General features: G+C 44.8%; 1 protein-coding gene across 33 annotated transcripts in view; it reads left to right on the top strand.

The window, feature by feature from the left end:
- ablim1 (actin binding LIM protein 1) overlaps nt 1–18,432 on the top strand; it is a 147,568-nt gene that overhangs the window by 103,143 nt on the left and 25,993 nt on the right. For 12 of the 33 annotated variants that reach the window (XM_031906305.1, XM_031906290.1, XM_031906291.1 and 9 more), the window contains 7 exons: nt 6,472–6,510; nt 10,224–10,301; nt 11,004–11,150; nt 11,480–11,524; nt 13,923–13,958; nt 14,979–15,108; nt 16,626–16,745. In XM_031906305.1, coding sequence (XP_031762165.1) covers nt 6,472–6,510; nt 10,224–10,301; nt 11,004–11,150; nt 11,480–11,524; nt 13,923–13,958; nt 14,979–15,108; nt 16,626–16,745 — 595 coding nt within the window. The remainder of the gene's footprint in view (nt 1–6,471; nt 6,511–10,223; nt 10,302–11,003; nt 11,151–11,479; nt 11,525–13,922; nt 13,959–14,978; nt 15,109–16,625; nt 16,746–18,432) is intronic. The other 21 variants (XM_031906311.1, XM_031906299.1, XM_031906298.1 and 18 more) reach the window with 7 other exon arrangements.

Below are 18,432 nucleotides of genomic sequence, written 5' to 3'. Positions count from 1 at the left end.
CCCTTATTGGGGCAGAACAGCCCTATTGGGTTTATTTCATGGTTAAATGATTCCCTTTTCTCTGTAATAATAAAACAGTACCTGTACTTGATCCCAACTAAGATATAATTACCCCTTATTGGGGCAGAACAGCCCTATTGGGTTTATTTAATGGTTAAATGATTTCCTTTTCTCTGTAATAATAAAACAGTACCTGTACTTGATCCCAACTAAGATATAATTACCCCTTACAAAATCCTATTTTATTTTTATAGAGAAAAAGGAAATCAATTTTAAAAATCTGAATTATTAGAATAAAATGTCTATGGGAGACTGGCTTTCCATAATTCTGAGCTTTCTGGATAACGGGTTTTCAGATCCCATACCTGTATTTGTTTATCCCTTTCTGTTCTCTGGTTCTGACTCTTGAAACAATATAGTCAATTACCTACCATCTGCTACATTGTTTTAGGAGTCAGAACCAGAAGTGCAGTGAATATATGTAACATCCAGACAGATATTGCTTTTAATAACAGTTGCATTTACAAACAACATTACAACCATTACTGGTTTTAAAGAATATTGGAAAGTATATTGTTTAGTCTTTGGATGGAAACACCCAAGCATATCTGGCTTGTTGCCTTCTGGTCGTGTTGGATTGCAGCTCCCAGTACCTTGGGGAGTGCTGAGAGTTTTAGTTGAACAAATAACACTCTATGGGGAGACTTTATTGTAGCAGAGCAAAGGCACCGCACTAACAGCCCCATCAGCCCCTCCGGATCCATCTCAGCGCTTTCTTGCAGGCACAGCCTGTTCCTGTGGGACAGAAAATTGATAAAATTCCAATCTGTAGTCACTTCCTGAATTCCATTCTCATTTCTGTTATGTTAGAAAACTTGCAGCTCCCCGGGACATTGGTATCTTATCCCCAACCATGGAGAACATTCAGAATAAACATTAGGGTAATCGGGGTTAAACTGTGAGAATCTGGAAGCGCAGAGTTTCTGATTCTCTATCATAGAACGAATTAGATGTGTCCCCGAGAGCAGCAACACTTTAAATAGGACTATATCTATCTATGTATCCCTCTATATTGATCTATCTATCTATCTATCTATCATCTATCCCTCTATATCTATCTATCTATCTATCTATCATCTATCCCTCTATATCTATCTATCCCTCTATCTATCTATATCTATCTATCCCTCTATATCTATCTATCCCTCTATCTATCATTCTATATCTATCCCTCTATCATTCTATATCTATCTATCCCTCTATATGTATCTCTCTATCTATCATCTGTCCCTCTATATTTATCTATCCCTCTATATCTATCTCTCTATCTATCATCTATCCCTCTATATCTATCTATCTATCTATCATCTATCTATCTATCTATCTATCTATCTATCTATCTATCTATCTATCTATCCTGTCATATCACTGACTGTCTCTCTTACTCTCTTTCATCTGATATTTTATTTGAAGGGCAATTATACTTTAATTTTGTATGCCTTTTTTTGCCTTACTAAAAATTTTATTACTGTTGTTTTGGTTTCCACTTGCCACTATAAGTTTCAGTCTTTCCTACTTCTCCATTGTTTTAAGCCTGGCTGGGCATAACTTTTCCCCTAAGTTTGCTCATAGCCTGCACAGAAAGACCATAAAACTATGGCACATAGGGATTCCCCTGTACTAAGCACAATTCAGCAGGAACAGCCCCCTAAGTTTGCTCATAGCCTGTACAGAGAGATACCATAAAACTATGGCACATAGGGATTCCCCTGTACTAAGCACAATTCAGCAGGAACAGCCCCCTAAGTTTGCTCATAGCCTGTACAGAGAGATACCATAAAACTATGGCACATAGGGATTCCCCTGTACTAAGCACAATTCAGCAGGAACAGCCCCCTAAGTTTGCTCATAGCCTTTACAGAGAGATCCCAAAAACTATGGCACATAGGGATTCCCCTGTACTAAGCACAATTCAGCAGGAACAGCCCCCTAAGTTTGCCCATAGCCTGTACAGAGAGATACCATAAAACTATGGCACAAACGGATTCCCCTGTACTAAGCACAATTCAGCAGGAACAGCCCCCTAAGTTTGCTAATAGCCTGTACAGAGAGACCATAAAACTATGGCACATAGGGATTCCCCTGTACTAAGCACAATTCAGCAGGAACAGCCCCCCAAGTTTGCTCATACTTTTAACCCTGCCTCTGCTGTACAGGATTCCCCTGTACTTTTAGGGTATAATGGTTTTTACCCCCAATACTAATTTGTTTAGCCATTGAACTTCACAATTGATTATTTCCTATTTTCCCTCTCCCAGCATTCTGCTGCTGTATTTATTTACCCCAAAAGTTTGATATTTCGCCCTCCACGTTCTCCAGAGGTTTGATTTTTGGTTGTATTGTCAGTGTGGCAGCGCTGCGGCTGTTGGTTGTACCTTACACAAAACAATGCACAAAGGGGGGCAACTGAGGAACATTTCAGTTGCGGCAGCAGAAGGAACCCAGGGAGGCTGTGGGAACACTGAGTGAGTTGTTATGGCTCACTGGGACCCAGAGTGTTGTTTATCTGCCCCGCCGAGTCCTTCTTGGCTGCATCACTGAGTTCAGCACATTCTATAAACAGCAATTAGCAATGAGCTGGAATCTGATCAAGGCCTGAGCCAAGTACTGGCCACAGAGACATCTGTAGAAAGGAACGTTTACCATTGTAATTTAAAGGGGAAGTTAACTTTACTACCCCCCTCATGGGGGTCCGGCCAGATCTTAAAATAGTTAATGCAATGCATCCCTAATTTTAATTCGCAGTGTTAGCTCTTACACAGCTTTCACTCCTATACCTATATCAGAGGCCCCTTCAGGTAGCAGTTCTGTAATTATAAATAAGACCTTCAGTTAAGGATAACATGTGTATGGAGCAAATATAGCCCTGATTCTAAGCATAGGCTTAAACCTGGGCAACAAGCAAGACAGGCCTACCAGCCAATCAGGAAACAGAGACAGTGTAGTTAGTACTGGGGAATGTATTTACTAATACTCACTACACTGTCTCTGTTTCCTGATTGGCTGGAACCCCATGCCGTAACTTTGTATTACTCAGCAACTAGAGAGTAGATGTATTTAGTATCTATATAATGTATTGTATCCCATCAGCCCTTTCTTGTTCATTTCCCACTCTGCCCTCCATACGGCTGGGTGCTTACATTTCCTATCACTCAGCAAAATTGTTGCTTTGGGTTTAGTTCCCTTTAATCTTGTTTAACAAGATCAAGGGGTTTCCTTTCCCTTTAGAGCTTACTATAGTGAATTGTATTCATCTGAAGGCATTGTTCTGCAGTGTAAGGGTTCTGCTCTGTGCATAGATATTAGTGTTCTGCTGTGTGACTTGGGCTATGTATGATCATCCCTACACTGACCCCCCTGTACCCCCTGTCTCCCCCCTGTCCTCCCCCCCCCCCCCTTCCTGTGCTGGCTGTACAGACTAATCATCCTCTAAAATTCTGCTTGAGCCAATGATCCGGTCTGTACATTTTTTAGCCTGAAGTGTTGTGGATTTGTATTTATCAGCCGTACAGCACCTACATGTAGGGTGGCCACCTCACTCCTTTACCTTTGGGCTCAGGTACAAACACCCAGGTGTAAGAGCCCTTAAGGGGGTGGTTCATCTTTAATTTAACTTTTAGTATATTATAGAATGAACTCAAAGCAACTTTTCAATTGGTCTTCATTATTTATTTCTTATAGTTTTTGAATTATTTCCCTTTTTCTTCAAACTCTTTGCAGCTTTCAAATGGGGGTCACTGACCCCGGCAGCCAAAACCTATTGCTCTGTGAGGCTCCAGTTTTATTGTTATTGTTATATCTTTCTATTCAGTCTCTCATCCAAACCACTCCCTGGTTGCTAAGGTAGTTTGGACCCTAGCAACCAGATAGCTGTTATAACTCCAAACAGGAGAGTTGCTGAACAATTATTGAAATAATTGTAAAACTACAAATAATAAAAAAAAATGAAGACCAATTGCAAATCGTCTCAGAATATTACTCTCTACATCATACTAAAAGTTAACTGAAAGGTGAACAACCCCTTTAAAACTGAGTCTGCATTCTCCGTAGCTAGAAATTCATTGATGTGAATAACGCAGACTGCATGGGTTTTTCTGCAGCCACACTCATTGCAGCTGGATTTTTGCCATTTTACCAAATAAGCTGTGTATTTAATAAGTGATCTGTTTTAAAGGGGTGAGATGGTAACTTTATTCCGAAGGATCATTATGTTGCTTGGATATCAAATGGTATGTATTCTGTGCCATATAGCTGTGTGCCCACCTGTGCATGTTGGTGGTGGGGTCTGCTAGCCATTGAGCCAAAGGAGAAAAGGCACAGGTTACATAGCAGATAACAGATAAAGCACTATTGTATTTCACAGTTGATCTGTTATCTGCTATGTATCCTGTGCCTTTTCTCCTTTTTCCAAGTTCCAATGGCTGCCCCCGGGGCTACACAGCGGGGTATTTATATAAACTATAGTAGGGTTTCTGTAGCAAACACCCCAGCTGTACCGGTGCAGGAATGGCATCCCCCGGGGCTACACAGCGGGGTATTTATATAAACTATAGTAGGGTTTCTGTAGCAAACACCCCAGCTGTACCAGTGCAGGAATGGCATCCCCCGGGGCTACACAGCGGGGTATTTATATAAACTATAGTAGGGTTTCTGTAGCAAACACCCCAGCTGTACCAGTGTAGGAATGGCTGCCCCGGGGCTACACAGCGGGGTATTTATATAAACTATAGTAGGGTTTCTGTAGCAAACACCCCAGCTGTACCAGTGCAGGAATGGCTGCCCCCGGGGCTACACAGCGGGGTATTTATATAAACTATAGTAGGGTTTCTGTAGCAAACACCCCAGCTGTACCAGTGTAGGAATGGCTGCCCCGGGGCTACACAGCGGGGTATTTATATAAACTATAGTAGGGTTTCTGTAGCAAACACCCCAGCTGTACCAGTGCAGGAATGGCATCCCCCGGGGCTACACAGCGGGGTATTTATATAAACTATAGTAGGGTTTCTGTAGCAAACACCCCAGCTGTACCGGTGCAGGAACGGCTGCCCCCGGGGCTACACAGCGGGGTATTTATATAAACTATAGTAGGGTTTCTGTAGCAAACACCCCAGCTGTACCAGTGCAGGAATGGCTGCCCCTGGGGCTACACAGCGGGGTATTTATATAAACTATAGTAGGGTTTCTGTAGCAAACACCCCAGCTGTACCGGTGCAGGAACGGCTGCCCCCGGGGCTACACAGCGGGGTATTTATATAAACTATAGTAGGGTTTCTGTAGCAAACACCCCAGCTGTACCAGTGCAGGAATGGCTGCCCCTGGGGCTACACAGCGGGGTATTTATATAAACTATAGTAGGGTTTCTGTAGCAAACACCCCAGCTGTACCAGTGCAGGAATGGCTGCCCCCAGGGCTACACAGCGGGTATTTATATAAACTATAGTAGGGTTTCTGTAGCAAAACACCCCAGCTGTACCAGTGCAAGAATGGCTGCCCCCGGGGCTACACAGCGGGGTATTTATATAAACTATAGTAGGGTTTCTGTAGCAAACACCCCAGCTGTACCGGTGCAGGAACGGCTGCCCCCGGGGCTACACAGCGGTATTTATATAAACTATAGTAGGGTTTCTGTAGCAAACACCCCAGCTGTACCAGTGCAGGAACAGCTGCCCCGGGGCTTCACAGCGGGGTATTTATATAAACTATAGTAGGGTTTCTGTAGCAAACACCCCAGCTGTACCAGTGCAGGAATGGCTTCCCCCGGGGCTACACAGCGGGGTATTTATATAAACTATAGTAGGGTTTCTGTAGCAAACACCCCAGCTGTACCGGTGCAGGAATAGCTGCCCCCGGGGCTACACAGCGGGGTATTTATATAAACTATAGTAGGGTTTCTGTAGCAAACACCCCAGCTGTACCAGTGCAGGAATGGCTGCCCCCGGGGCTACACAGCGGGGTATTTATATAAACCATAGTAGGGTTTCTATAGCAAACACCCCAGCTGTACCGGTGCAGGAATGGCTGCCCCGGGGCTACACAGCGGGGTATTTATATAAACCATAGTAGGGTTTCTGTAGCAAACACCCCAGCTGTACCAGTGCAGGAACAGGGCTGCCCCCGGGGCTACACAGCGGGGTATTTATATAAACTATAGTAGGGTTTCTGTAGCAAACACCCCAGCTGTACCAGTGCAGGAACGGCTGCCCCCGGGCTACACAGCGGGGTATTTATATAAACTAAATTTTTGGTGTTGCTGTTCCTTTAAAATTGCTCAAGCAAAGTGAGCGCACTAACGATATGCAACCACCACAACCCCCCCAGTTTCAGCTTTAGGGGTATCAATACTCCTGGCTGGGCATACTCGAGTCTGGCACCCCAGCATTCTGCTCTGAGTAACCTTTACTTTCTCTGCAGCTCTTACCCCCACCGTTTGGCAGTTACAAACCCAGGCAGGTACTGTATGAAAATGGGGAGGAGTCTAATCAATATACTTGCGCTTACTCCCCGCCCATTTATTCTGTGCTTTCCTGCTTCACTGATTGCAGTGGGAAGGGGGATAACATTGCTGGTTACACACAGTTTTACTACTGCGTTTCCTATCACTGGGATGTTTTAACACTTGATTTGCTGATGGTTTTTATTGCTCACCATTCACTCATTAGTCTGATAATGCACCCTAATAATCTCTTCATTCCAGCACTGGATCATGACAAATCAGATTGAATCTGGTGGTAAAATAATCACTGGGGATTCTGCTGGTGGGGCATGGGCCGGTTTGTAAAAAATACCTGAGGTTTAAGCTGATTTTTCCCTTGAAAAAAGTAAACAGGAAGTAAAGTAAACAGGAAGATGTAAGTGCATAGCTCAGAACTGGGCAGTCTGCAAGCTTCCTGTTACTGCTGAACTACATCTTGCTGTAGTATTGTTGTAGTTCCACGGCAATAGGAGGTTCACACAATAAGCTGCACCACCATACTGTGTTGTTAAAGAGGTACAGTGTGTATATATGTGGTTTTCACTCGTCTACTCGTCCTGTGTTCAACTACAAGTTGCATCCTCCTTAATTGCACCCCCCCATACAAACATACATACAGCTCTATCCGTGCCAGAGAGCTCGGGGAGTGCTTGCCATCTGTCTGCCACGTGCCCACAAACGACACTTCATTTCTGGCGCCCGCACTAAATAGCATTTGATTTATTTCTAGATGCTGTCTGTCTCAGTCTGTCTCTGGGGAGACACTTCTGCGTCCCAGAATTGCAAGTCTGTGTTGCGATGTGTATGGAACTTCCTTCTGAACCCCCCATGTATTGATATTGTCTTTTTTTCCTGAATATATAATCACCCGTCTAACTGCTCTTATCTGATTCCCAGTAGCTGAAGTTGAAACAAAATCTCAAAATATTCCCAGTTACACACATAGAGGAAGGCAAATAAAGCTGCTTAATTGTCACATACATCACTTTTAATATGATGTAGAGAGTGATATTCTGAGACAATTTGCAATTGGTCTTCCTTTTTTATTTTTTTTCATAGTTATTTCACTTTTTTTTCAGAAGCTCTTCAGTTTGGAGTTTCAGCAGATATTTGGTTGTTAGGGTCCTAATTACCTTAGCAACCAGGGAGTGTATGAGAGACTGGTATATGACTAGGAGAGGGGCTGAATACGAAGATAAGTAACAAAAATTAACACTAACAATAAAATTGTAGCCTTAAAGAGTAATCAATTTTTTGGCTGCCGGGGTCAGTGACCCCTGTTTGTAAGCCGAAAAGAGTCAGAAGAAGGCGGAAAATAATTCAAAAACTATAACAAATAAATAATGAAGAGCAATTTAAAAGTTGCTTAGAATTGGCCGTTCTATAAAAGTTAGCTTAAAGATGAACCCCCCCATTTATATGTAACTACAGTATCCGCCATTGCCACCGTCCGTTCAATGACTTCTGTGTTAGAGAAATGAATTCTTTGCTGATGATAAAATCCCCGTTCCTTATCTCACAAGGGAAGTCCCCTGGGAATGTAGAGTTCCTTGAGACAACCCTATAGTGATCTTGGCACATTAACCATATAACCAATAACCTTATCTGCGCTTCTCCTAATTCTACTCTCTGTTAGAGCTGCAATTCACCCCCCTGTATAAAAGGGACCTTCCATCCGCCCTAGGGGCTTTCTTGGATTCAAATTAAAGGGAAAGCAACACTGGGAAGAAGATAATCTCAAACCAAATTTAAAAAGGCCCAGAGACGCTCCTGTTCACCCCATCGGAGTCACTGGTGGAAAGGCCAACACATCCACAGTCGCCCCCGTTTGACTCCAATTATTGCCGGTGGAAAGGCATTTTGGATCAGTTAGTCGCCCACGGTAGCAGCCATCTATCCCGGGCGACTAACTCGCTCCGTGGGTCCTTAGCCTAAATTGTGATTGGTGTAAGGCAATCTCTTAAAGAGACAGCAACAATTCTGGGAGTTATAGACCAGTGACACAGGGAGGCTGCTGATTGGTGTATAGTGGCAGTAGTATGTACCTGTGGTTTAGGTGCCCTTACTGAAATGTACTAAAGTACAGCAGTGCCACATGGAATTCCTGGGGATGAATCTCGGGAAGCTGCTTTTCCAACATCATTAATGTAAGAGCATTTGAGACAAATCCAGTCTCCTCTTTGGCAGGTCCCCAACTCCACCTGATTTTTCCCTTTGTTCCTTAGCCATAATAGGGTGCCAGGAATTGGCTCCGCCGCAGCCAGCACTGCAGGGACCATGTCATGATGTGATGTTCTGAATCAGAGCCTGTCATATTCTGCCCATAATGCAGCTCTGAGAGCCTTATACCTGCTGGCACAGATTTCTACTGTATCACAAGCCTGTCCTTGATGCAACAATAGCATGGGAGTGTCAGTAACCCTGTATCCATATATACATACGCAATACTTGGATCTGGATTAAAGGGAAAGCAAACTAGGAACTAAGTTCATCCCATAAAGTCAAGATCCAAATGACACCTTAGGGGGGAGGATACTTTGCTTTTCCTTTTTAAAACATCATTATTGTAAGGCAGATAGGACTGTTCCTAAAGATACAGCAATATAAATTCCTTATGGACTCAAACCATTGTAACTATGGGACCAGCTTTGTCCGTGTATTAAATGGCCTAATAGACCGTACAGTATGGGGGTACAGCTTATTGTGTGCCCAGAACATTCCCTCTCTGTATATTTGTATTTATACATATGGGTAGGGGGTGCCATAGTGTTTCCCTTAGACAGTACAGTATGGGGGTACAGCTTATTGTCTGCCCAGAACATTCCTTCTCTGTATATTTGTATTTATACATATGGGTAGGGGGTGCCATAGTGTTTCCCTTAGACAGTACAGTATGGGGGTACAGCTTATTGTGTGCCCAGAACATTCCCTCTCTGTATATTTGTATTTATACATATGGGTAGGGGGTGCCATAGTGTTTCCCTTAGACAGTACAGTATGGGGGTACAGCTTATTGTGTGCCCAGAACATTCCCTCTCTGTATATTTGTATTTATACATATGGGTAGGGGGTGCCATAGTGTTTCCCTTAGACAGTACAGTATGGGGGTACAGCTTATTGTGTGCCCAGAACATTCCTTCTCTGTATATTTGTATTTATACATATGGGTAGGGGGTGCCATAGTGTTTCCCTTAGACAGTACAGTATGGGGGTACAGCTTATTGTGTGCCCAGAACATTCCTTCTCTGTATATTTGTATTTATACATATGGGTAGGAGGTGCCATAGTGTTTCCCTTAGACAGTACAGTATGGGGGTACAGCTTATTGTGTGCCCAGAACATTCCTTCTCTGTATATTTGTATTTATACATATGGGTAGGGGGTGCCATAGTGTTTCCCTTAGACAGTACAGTATGGGGGTACAGCTTATTGTGTGCCCAGAACATTCCTTGGGGGTTTTTACAAGGCGCTAATTTCAATGCTTTGCAGTGTCTCCCTGGGGGGGAACAGAAGTGACAGTTTGTGTGTTAGTGGAGCCCAAGGCACTAGGGCGCTGAGAATGCACCTCACCGCGAGGTTTCACACGCTGAGAGCAAATCACTGTCACCCGACTCCCTGCCCCCCAAAAAGAGAGAAATAGGGACTAGTATGGAATGAGACGATTTATCACCATTATTTGGCTTTATTTCAGCCCACAAGATCCTCCAGCGAAAGCGTCTACTCTAGGCCTGGATCAAGCATTCCAGGGTCTCCGGGACACACCATATGCGTGAGTATTTCTAATGCTTCCCTGGATTTAGTACTACATCTCCCATCATCCTTAGCCTGCACAACTCATAGGCTTCCTGCAAGGGTGCAACTACAGTGCACTGAAGTCTTCAGAAGGACGCATAAGAAATACTGTATGTTGCTATTTGTTACATACCTGCATATAACTAGGCCCTGCTCCTTCTGGTCCTAACGGTCCCTGCCAGAAGCACAGTAGGAGGGGGATAGCCAATCACAGCCCTGCAGTCACACAAGCAAAGACAGGCTTCAGTTCCCTATTAGGTCAGCCTAGCTGCTGATTGGTTCTTATCCTACAGTGCAGTGTACCGCCGCCCCCCCCTGCACAGCCAGCAGGAAGTGGAACAGATGGGCGGGACTAGAAAGATTTTGGGGGCATTTCTCAATAAATCAATCCAAAATTGGAATACACGAGGTGGAGACTCTTATACAAGGGAGTGATTTAGGCCCACTCGCTTTACCACTGCAAGAAACGGTAATAGTCCTCTTTATAATGGGCTTCTTCTTCGGCTGGAGAGCCTCAGCTTCAACTTCACTATTCTACATCCAGGATCTTCAGTTCATTTCAATCACGTTGCTGCTGATAGGTCCTATCAATGGCAGTCCCAGCACACTTACCTTGGAACTTTCCAGGTCATTTACGAATAAATTCTACCATAAAACCTTATTTATTTTGTCTCTTCAGGCTAAAGTAGATAATGAAATTCTGGATTATAAGGATCTGGCTGCCATTCCCAAAGTCAAAGCCATTTATGACATAGAACGTCCTGATCTCATTACGTATGAGCCCTTCTATATGTCAACTAATGAGGACCGGCAGAGCGTGGGAGAGGTAAGCTTTCAAATTTATGAGACCAAATGGGGTACCAAACCCACCTCAGGATTGGTTCAGTCACTCCGGAACATACTTCTTTGCATTCTAGAAATAGTCTGGAACTGATCAAACTGATTCCCTGGCAGTTAAGATTGTGACGTCAGTAGAATAACGTCCCCTCAATATTTTTGGGTTTTCTGTTTCAGAGGCCACTAATGCCCCCCCACCAGGGTATAATGAGGGTAATTTTAGGAAATAGTTCATAATGTACATCTGCCCCCCCAGTAGTGTCCTTACAGCTCCTTTCTGTTATCCCCTGTAACAATGGCAAATGATTTTGTTAACAGCCTCAGAGCCCAAGAAGCGACAGGTCATCGGTGCATAGCGAGAGAGTAAGTTCTGTGTGGGTTCTGATCCAGACTCTGTACTAACCTTTGTGTCTTCTGTGTGGGAACCTGGCGCTCACCTCTATCTGCTTTCCCTCATTATCTGTCCCAATAAAATCTAGAGCATCAAACACATATTCACCCTAAATCTCTCCCCTAAGCTGGACATACACTGTAAGATTTGCTCATTTGTCGAGGTCGAATGGATCTGCTCCCAATATGTCCACCTACGGGAGGGTGATATTGGGCTAATTCAGTCGTTTGGCCCTATGGCCAAATTATCAAATTAAAGCGGCGGGCATAGGCACCCTCAGATCGGGGAGCACATTAACGAGCCGATGTGGCCCCCAATCCAACGCAAGAATCAAACCTGCCCGATCAATTTCAGGCCTGATTGTCAGTCAGGGACGGTGGTGCCCATACACGGGCAGATAAGCTGCCGAATCGGTCTAAAGGGCTGATATTGGCAGCTGAAATCGGCCCATGTACGGCCACCTTAACTGGCAATCCGGCTGGGCATCCAAGTCGATCTAGAGGTGCAAATAGGCCTTGTGTCCAAATCTCATCCTAACTGCCATTCAGGCTGTGCACCCCTTGCTACAGCTCAAGGCCCCCAGAGGATCCAGCCCCACATTGCCCTAATGGATCAGATAATTGCTAAATGGATCTGTATCATCACAACTGCACTGTTCTTTGTCAGATAATTTAATTTACTTATTGTATGGGAACCAGATTCCAAAATGTGTCCCTCCCAGAGTCCAGGCACAAGTGGCATTTCAAGACGCTCTGTAGTCTCACTGTCTCACTGAGGAGTATAGAATCATCTTGCCCCCGAATGTTCTAGAATTTGCATTCCGGACAGTGCTGCTCTGGCAGTGACATTTCTAATGGGTGCTGGAAAAATCAACGCACAAAGACTGCTGCTCTTGGGGTCAGGGGCCCTGGCGGGGACATTTATCGATGCCAGCAGTTGTTAGGCTCTTTTCTCTGTGTGAGAATTGCACAGTAAATCAGTTTTTAGTGTTTATAAAACTAAAGGTGCCCAGATTTCAACTTCCGATTTATCTCCTTCCGACCAATTGGGAAGCTTATCTGCCCGTGTGTGGGCACCCCCGACGGGTCTACCCAAGCGATATCTGGCCTAAAATTGGCCAGATCTCAATTGGGCAAGTTTGATTTTCCGCTGGATTGGGGGCCACATTGGCTCATTGTTGTGGTCTTTGGTCCAACAGAACCTATTCCCGCTGTTTTAATTCAATCATTTGGCCCTAGGGCCAAGCATTGTAATTAGCCCAATATTGCCCACCTAAAGTGGACATATTGGAAGAAGATCCAACTTTGCCAAACATGCGGATTGCAACATGTATGGCCACCTTAAGAGATTGACACCCCAATCTAGATATTTTGGGGGGGGTTTCTATAGGCATCTACTTTTCCTTGTCCCAGTCCATATGGGCTAAGAATATATATATTATAGAGGTATATTATAGAAGTAAAATATTGAGAGGATGTTGCAGTGCCATCTAGTGTTCAGTTACAGTACTGTCTTTAGTATCCTAGGACAGTACTTCATTGTGCACTTATTTAGTGCCGCCCACGGTGCCAAGATTTAAAATAATCCCTGGCATTACAGGTATATAGAGCCCCCCCACAGGCTCCTCTATTGCATCCCCTGGCACTTGCCAGTATAACCAGTTTGCCAGTTCAGACCTGCAGTGCCCGGTGACTCACTTGCCTGGGCGGATTGAGTTTTAATTCTGAGTGTCAGACAAACCTGATTAAACTGATACAAGGTGGAAAATTACTGATGCCTGATACAAATCCCACGCGACTGCAGACACAAGCAATTTGCAGCTTGTCATTTTCATCTTCGTGTATAAACTGGGGAAACGGGTTCTGCATACTGATTCCCTGACATGGGGAGAAAGCCACAGAACACGGCAAACACGCTAACCTATGCACAAACACGCACAAATCCTTTCTCCCTTTAGAGACTGTGACCGGGGCGTGAGCACCTGCTGTAATCTCGTTTTTGTCTGCAGCTTTGTGTAGGGCGGGGCTAGATCCTCCTGTAACCAATCAGAGCATTAAGACTTTCACTAGACTAAATAAACTTGCAGCCAATCAAAGCATTAGAACATTCATGGGGCTAGACCAACCCAAAGGTCATCAGAGAATAAGAACATTCACAGATCTCTTGCTATGATGGAGGCACGGGCAAGCAGTGTTTGTCTGTCCCTTTCTAATCTCTGCACTGCTGGTTCTGACTATTGAAACAAACTGCTTTTCCTTCTTTTCTTTTTTAACCAATTCAACACATTCTTAGAACTTGGATTTTATTTTAGCTTGATGACAAGCACTATGTCTATGTTACTAATACGAGCCCTGTCATTTTGTTTTGCAGTCACCCAGAACTGTGTCCCCAACACCCTCTGTGGAGGTAAGTGCTGTTCTTTTAGTACATTTTATATACCACAACGAGCCAACACCAACTGGCTGACTTGTGACCATCTGATACCTCCGTGCAACCTGACTGATACCCCCATGCAGCCCGACTGATACCCCCATGCAGCCCGACCGATACCCCCATGCAGCCCGACCGATACCCCATGCAGCCCGACCGATACCCCCATGCAGCCCGACCGATACCCCCATGCAGCCCGACCGATACCCCCATGCAGCCCGACCGATACCCCCATGCAGCCCGACCGATACCCCCATGCAGCCGACCGATACCCCATGCAGCCGACCGATACCCCATGCAGCCCGACCGATACCCCCATGCAGCCCGACCGATACCCCCATGCAGCCCGACCGATACCCCCATGCAGCCCGACCGATACCCCCATGCAGCCCGACCGATACCCCCATGCAGCCCGACCGATACCCCCATGCAGCCCGACCGATACCCCCATGCAGCCCGACCGATACCCCATGCAGGCCCGACCGATACCCCCATGCAGCCCGACCGATACCCCCATGCAGCCCGACCGATACCCCCATGCAGCCCGACCGATACCCCCATGCAGCCCGACCGATACCCCCATGCAGCCCGACTGATACTTCCATGCAGCCCGACCGATAACCCCAAGCAGCCCGACCGATACCCCCATGCAGCCCCACTGATTTATTTTTAAATGTATCTGGGACGTGCAGACTGTGACCTTCTAGCTGTTGTTGAACAGTGGAATGCAGTTAGTCATAATTCAGGAACAGCTGGAGGGCAGCAGGTTGGACATTCATGATTTACATCATATTTACTGCTGATATAGAGGCCCTACCCTTCCTGAATTGCTGGGGCCCCCGTTACATAACTCCAGCTCTAATTCTCTGTCCCTTGTGAAAGAGAAATTGTCAGTGAAACATTCATTTGTAAAATAATGTTTTTGTGTGTTGCTTTTGATGATAATAAACAATGAAACTTGTACTGCGTTTGGGTAACCCACCCTCTGCCTTTCAGGGTTACCAAGATGGCCGGGACCGGGTGATACAGAGATCTACCAGCCAGGGCTCTATCAGCTCCCCAGTGTACAGTCGCCATAGCTACACCCCCACTATCTCGCGCTCCCCCCAGCACTTTCACAGACCCGGTAAGGGCCCAAGATGTTACTATAAACTACAGAGAAAACAATCATGTCTTACACTTGTTACACATACTATACCCCTTTGTGTTAATGAAGAAAAACTTTTAAGTGGTCTCTGTGTAGCTGCCATGATGGTGTAGCACAAAGCCTTATGGGATATCCCTGGGAGCAATGCAACCTCTATATGTGTGTGTGTCTGTGGCCATTATATTCCTATAGAGAGAAATGCCATTGCTTTTCATTAGTGCCCCTCAGTTCACCCACCCACAGGGACCATTCCAGTTATTATGTGTGTGGCTGGAACTGCACATACAGAATAATAGTAATTAGACTGTAATTAGAGCAAGAGTGTAATTAGTGTCAGATCCCTTGAGTACCAGTGGGAAAAAATATTAGAGTAATGGTACTAAAAGGGTTAATTGTAATTTGTAAGTGACCTGCTATGGGTACCTCAGTTAATAGAGGTCTGGAGGGTAGGAGAGATATTCACCCTAACCAGAGAAATAAAGATGCGCAGACTTGGAGGTCACTTAGGAAACTAAAGAGGCACAGGCCAGGCAGCCATTGGCTCTCAGAGGCAGATAATCAGGCACAGGGCAGGCAGCCATTGGCTCTCAGAGGCAGATAATCAGGCACAGGCCAGGCAGCCATTGGCTCTCAGAGGCAGATAATCAGGCACAGGCCAGGCAGCCATTGGCTCTCAGAGGCAGATAATCAGGCACAGGCCAGGCAGCCATTGGCTCTCAGAGGCAGATAATCAGGCACAGGCCAGGCAGCCATTGGCTCTCAGAGGCAAATAATCAGGCACAGGGCAGGCAGCCATTGGCTCTCAGAAGCAAATAATGAGGCACAGGGCAGGCAGCCATTGGCTCTCAGAGGCAGATAATGAGGCACAGGGCAGGCAGCAATTGACTCTTACAGGCAGATAATGAGGCACAGGGCAGGCAGCAATTGACTCTTACAGGCAGATAATGAGGCACAGGGCAGGCAGCAATTGACTCTTACAGGCAGATAATGAGGCACAGGGCAGGCAGCAATTGACTCTTACAGGCAGATAATGAGGCACAGGGCAGGCAGCAATTGACTCTTACAGGCAGATAATGAGGCACAGGGCAGGCAGCAATTGACTCTTACAGGCAGATAATGAGGCACAGGGCAGGCAGCAATTGACTCTTACAGGCAGATAATGAGGCACAGGGCAGGCAGCAATTGACTCTTACAGGCAGATAAGCGGCAGAATGTATCACCCTGGCCCCCTGTGACTTTCTTTGGTCTCATTTTGAGGGGTCTCCCCTTAACGCCCCTCTTTTTTTCTTGGAATTTATTTATTTTTTCCTTCTTCTATTTTAGCTCCTCTAACTGTGATTCTCCTTTATTTTCCCCTTTAATACTAGAGACCCACTATTTCCTCCTTGATCTTTTTTCTTATTTTCTGCTATTTTTTGTTTGTTTCCCTCCCTCTGTCTTTCCGCTGTTGGTGTTCTGCCTCCTCGTCCCTGTGTCTGTGTCTCGTCCCTTCTCAGAGCTGTTGCGTACTGGCGGGCAGCGACTGCCTTACATGCGCACCAGCAGTTTCAGCTCCACCCTCAGCGACTCCCGTCCCAACTCCCCATTCCGACACCATTCGATCTTACATGTGAAAGGTAAGGAGACAGGCCGGGCCAGGTAACTGCCCAACACGAGTGGAGTTATTACCTTCTTGCCACAGAAGCTAATAAACTAAATACCCACTGGGCGACCCCTGGCGTCCTCTCTCTCGCATGCTTCCAGTCTGGTGTCCATGCACCGCGGGATCACTGGCGCCTCTGTGTGACGTGTGAAGGAACAGCATGTTTGTCTTCTGGCGATGTGCAAATCAGCTGCCAATATCCCTAACTTATGGCCTGTACATTATATTCTTACTGAATGTTCCTCAGTCTTCTGTGCAGGTCTCTCGATTACATAATATATACACACAGTAACTGTATAATATATAGGCACAGCGTAACCCCCATATCCTATACACACAGTAACTGTATAATATATAGGCACAGTGTAACCCCCATATCCTATACACACAGTAACTGTATAATATATAGGCACAGTGTAACCCCCATATCCTATACACACAGTAACTGTATAATATATAGGCACAGTGTAACCCCCATATCCTATACACACAGTAACTGTATAATATATAGGCACAGCGTAACCCCCATATCCTATACACACAGTAACTGTATAATATATAGGCACAGCGTAACCCCCATATCCTATACACACAGTAACTGTATAATATATAGGCACAGCGTAACCCCCATATCCTATACACACAGTAACTGTATAATATATAGGCACGGCGTAACCCTCATATCCTATACACACAGTAACTGTATAATATATAGGCACGGTGTAACCCCCATATCCTATACACACAGTAACTGTATAATATATAGGCACAGTGTAACCCCCATATCCTATACACACAGTAACTGTATAATATATAGGCACAGTGTAACCCCCATATCCTATACACACAGTAACTGTATAATATATAGGCACAGTGTAACCCCCATATCCTATACACACAGTAACTGTATAATATATAGGCACGGTGTAACCCCCATATCCTATACACACAGTAACTGTATAATATATAGGCACAGTGTAACCCCCATATCCTATACACACAGTAACTGTATAATATATAGGCACGGTGTAACCCCCATATCCTATACACACAGTAACTGTATAATATATAGGCACAGTGTAACCCCCATATCCTATACACACAGTAACTGTATAATATATAGGCTTTGCCAGAAACGTACTTAGTCAGAACCCTACACAGAAGACAAGCGCAACCCTGACTTCAGACTGAAGATTTTACAAACAGAATTGGCCATTTCTTTAAAAAAAAAGGAAATAAAGATTTGCACATCTCTGCGCTCTGTTATGCCGTGTGAAACGATCCCTAATGGATAACACTAATGTTACGTGTTTAAGAGGATAAAGTAAATTTGCTCTGAGTTTTTTTTATCAGAATATATTTGCATTTTCATTGTTTTTACTCAAATATCAGTTTTGTATCAGTTTTGTATTAATGATCCATTACTTCCACTGGCCCCATTCCGATTATTTATTATAAGTCATAGGTGGTTGGTTTGAGTGGTTTATTTTGGGTGACTTCCCAGGCTTTTCCTTGTAATAGACTGTATGTAAAATATATATCACTGGAGTCTGAGTCCCTGATTGTTTTCATTCTGTATCTCTCAAATAAAAACAGCAGTGCCAGAAAATCCTATTAAAGCACAAGAATGTTTCTATAGCCAATCATAGCTTATGAACATT

This window comes from Xenopus tropicalis, chromosome 7 (assembly GCF_000004195.4).
Source record: "Xenopus tropicalis strain Nigerian chromosome 7, UCB_Xtro_10.0, whole genome shotgun sequence".
Classification (NCBI taxonomy): Eukaryota; Metazoa; Chordata; class Amphibia; order Anura; family Pipidae; genus Xenopus; species Xenopus tropicalis.
The sequence above is the reverse complement of the archived record's forward strand: the minus strand, read 5'-3'. Positions and strand labels throughout refer to the sequence as shown.